Below are 3,643 nucleotides of genomic sequence, written 5' to 3'. Positions count from 1 at the left end.
CCTTTTCATCCAAATATTTTCAGTTATTTGCGATTTCATCGAAAGTGGTATTTTTCCCAGAAAAGCATATATTTTTGGTGAAAAACATTTAAATTCTCATTAATACTTGTTTGTTTAAGATCAGCTAATAATTTGTTAAAAGCCACACAAATAATAATTTAAGTGACTGCCAAAAGTGGTCGCCTCACCTGCAGTCTTACCAACTTGTCCAACATCGCTTTTTACAAATTCTCACAGAGACGTTATATGCTTATATTTTTCACAGCCTTTCCTATTTTTCGTATTTTATTCAGAAAATGAGGATTTATTTTTGCCTCTCGTTAATATTTTCGGTAGATTACTTGATGTTCCATAGCTAAAGTATGACAAAATCATAACAATAGAATATAATTACGGAAGTAATTGTACAGCACAAGTATTCAATCCACAAAATGGCCCCGTTACAGATATTTCTGATAATGCACTATACAATATAATGCTTAAGGATGGGAATTGTCCGTTTATCCATCAAAACAAATAGCATTTTTAGCTGAAGATAGCTGCCTCGATAAATTAACTGTCACTATATATCTAACGCCCTTCAAGCTGTCTCCAGTTTCATTTTGTCCACTCCATTTTCGACTGGCTGATATTTCTCGTTCCCGGCCAGCACCTCCACATCGTAGGGAGTTTCAGGAATGTTCTTGCCGGTAGTGTCGTTGAGGAATGACACAGCCACCATGTACACAATGGTCATTCCAGCAAACAGTGCCAAAGGTACTCTTCTATCTGTGATGTCGTATAGGAGGGTGGTGTATATGCCACTGAAGCTCCCTATTCTTGCGCAGCTAGAGCTCAGAGACATGACCGTACCTCGGTGAGTGGTAGGAGCAAGCTCGCTTGTGTAGAGGTAGTTGATGGCATAGGCAGAGGAGGTGACTATGCTGCCTACCAGGCACGCTGCAAACTCCAGCGTCCATTCTTCTGTGATCTGCACGTCTGTCATGGCCAAGAAGAAGAATATGATGCCAAACATCAGAAAGAATTGGACAGCTCTTTTTCGTCCCAGGAAGTGGCAAGCGGGGATGGTTATGGCGAAACTTAAAACTTTTCCTAGGGCAGCAAAGAGGTAGCTAGTATACAGGTCTTTAGATATCTTTCCCCAGCCGAAGTCGAACCCGTAGAAAAGGAACGCAACGGCAAACCAGCATATAAAACAAAGGAGAGTTTGTTTTCGCAGGCTAGGATACTCCTTAAAGTCTCTGAACTGTTCGAAAAAGTTTTGCACTCTCGTTGTGTAGATTAGTTCCACTCGGTCCATATCTAGAGCTTTCTCGTTGTCACACACTTGTGAAAAGGACTTCAGAATTCTTTTAGCCTCTTCCTCTCGCCCTCTGACAAGAGCATATCTGGGAGATATGGGAAAAATAAAAAGTATGGGTATGAGGAGGACGAAGTTAAGGGCTCCAGTCACCAAAAATATGTATCTCCAGTACGGAATGAGATAGCCAATAAGCACTATAATTACATACCCGACCGACCACATGATCAGTATGAAAGCGCTAAGAGAACCTCTGAGATAGGTCGGGGAAAATTCTACTGCCCAGCAATATATTCCTGTCAGATTCATGAACATACCGATCCCTTGGAGAACTCTAACAGCCAGCATGACCTCATAGGACGGACACCATGTGGCGCAAATAGTCGCTATACCTGCTATAAAGTTTCCAATTACGGCCCCCTTCTTTCTTCCAAATCTGTCAAAGACCGCTGTGGAGGAAACTAGCCCAATGAAAGCTCCAATAAAGAAGAAGCTGGACACCACTGAGAGCTTGCTCTCTGACTCACAGTAGATCCCCCAGTCCATAGAAAAGCTCGTTCTTTCACTTGTCCAGTTGAAGTCTGTGCCTGCCACCAACTGGTTTGTGCACATGGGTTTTGCGGTGTAGAAAGCCTGAGAGAAGTTACTTTCAGCGAAGAGATTTAAGCATTTCTCCGAGACACAAGTCCACTCCGAGTAAGGAATGAAGCCTGTGAAGATGGTCATGTAAACTTGAGCTGCGGTCTGGGTGTTAGTTCCAGTTGCTGCGATGAAGACGAGAAGTAGCTTGATGTTTATACCTTTGTATATCTTATCAACTACCTGATCTATCGTTAGGGATTCCTTCTTCGTCTCCTCTGTCTTTTCATCGCCAGCATCAAGCTTTTCCCAGGTAGCCAGGCCCATTCCTAGTGTTAAATATGTTTTAATATTTTACGATATCCTTGTTCAGGAGGGATTGTATTTGTAATACTAATCAACAATGCTGTTTACTTGAAATATTTATTGAATCGCATTCAGCTAAAAAGAATTGAAAGTAATTACAAGCGTGCTTGTCAATAAAGGTGAGGCGCAGGAAGCGCTTCTCTAAATAATGAGGTTGGGCTCCACTGGGTTCCAGTGATACCATCCATAAGTGGTACAGATTACAGAATCACATATTTTGCTTCATATTTTTTGCATTCTTACGTGTAATTTGCAATAAAAATTACAATAGAGTCGATAATTAAAAGGCTATTTTTCTCTACATTAGGTTATGTTGAATCAGGAGAGGAGATAGATCAATATCAGTCTTGATCCTCAGGAACGACAAAACAATTTCAACGCATTACCAAATGATAATGCGTTTAAGTATATCTCCATAACTGGTAATTGTTAAAATGGCTGAAAACGTTGCCACCAGATTGAGCCCGGATCTCATTGTTGTCTTCTACCATTCATCTTCAGGATCCCAGTTTCAAATTAAAAGTCGCATGTTTATGATTACGTTCAGTAATTGGCCGGAATTTTTTACGAACCCGCCTACTTTATTAATTATAATTAGAGCGACCGATTTGATCGTTTGTGAGGGATATAAATAAATCAAAAACTCGTCTATTCTTAAGGTTGTAACTGACATTACTATCGCATACAAATTACGTCATAATAATGGGTGGTGTTTTGGCAGTCTCCACAAGTTATAATTGATAGGTTGCCGGTTCGAACCCCGACATGTACCGTAAATTCTTAGGGAAGCTTATGAATCATGCCATGCTCCACTCAACAAAATGATATGAAAGCCGTGATCTGTAGTTGAATCCGACCTGAATAAGAAGTCACAAGAGTAGCACTAGCTAAAATGGTTACTGACACTGTCGACTACTGGCACACAACCCTAACAGTCATTGGACAATTCCTTGGCTTCCTGTAAATAACAAAGGGGGCAAAATTATCGCAATAATTTGTATCTTTTATATTATAATCGTTACAACTTATGTTATGGTTTTATAAGAACGTATGCTGTTACGAGTAGTAACAGTTTTGGTTACCGATCAGAGAGAAATAGTAGCTGCTTAATCAGAAATAACGAGATGAGAAATAAGTAATTTTGGTACTAGACGGACAGCAGTAAATTTAAATTTGTTGCGTACGGGATTAATACAGACTGTCACGCCTTTTTTAGTACGTGTTCGATCGGCACGCGAATCAATTAAAATTCTTATGGCAACCAATAACGGCTCTTACATGCGGGACCATTTTTGAAATGAGAAGGTCTAGTTGTACGGTGAACACTGCATGCAGTAGGCACTGTTCAATGCTTTGTCGGTTATCTATAATTATCACGGATTGATGTGTGGAGAAATA

At 40.2% G+C, this 3,643-nt stretch overlaps 1 protein-coding gene across 1 annotated transcript; it reads right to left on the bottom strand.

Moving 5' to 3' along the window:
• Positions 1 to 374: 374 nt before the first annotated feature.
• Positions 375 to 2,206, bottom strand: LOC134815735 (solute carrier family 22 member 7-like). The gene has a single exon (XM_063824313.1). It carries the CDS (start codon positions 2,204 to 2,206, stop codon positions 581 to 583), a length of 1,626 nt encoding a protein of 541 aa, XP_063680383.1. The 3' UTR covers positions 375 to 580.
• Between the last annotated feature and the right edge of the window lie 1,437 nt (positions 2,207 to 3,643).

Source organism: Bolinopsis microptera, chromosome 5 (genome assembly GCF_026151205.1).
Source record: "Bolinopsis microptera isolate Bmic1 chromosome 5, MBARI_Bmic_1.0, whole genome shotgun sequence".
In the NCBI taxonomy this organism is placed as follows: domain Eukaryota; kingdom Metazoa; phylum Ctenophora; class Tentaculata; order Lobata; family Bolinopsidae; genus Bolinopsis; species Bolinopsis microptera.
This window is presented reverse-complemented; position numbering and strand designations above follow the sequence as displayed.

What these genes read in the sequence shown, in the direction of transcription:
- LOC134815735 (XM_063824313.1), bottom strand. Translation starts at nt 2,206, where the DNA reads ATGGGCCTGGCTACCTGGGAAAAGCTTGATGCTGGCGATGAAAAGACA.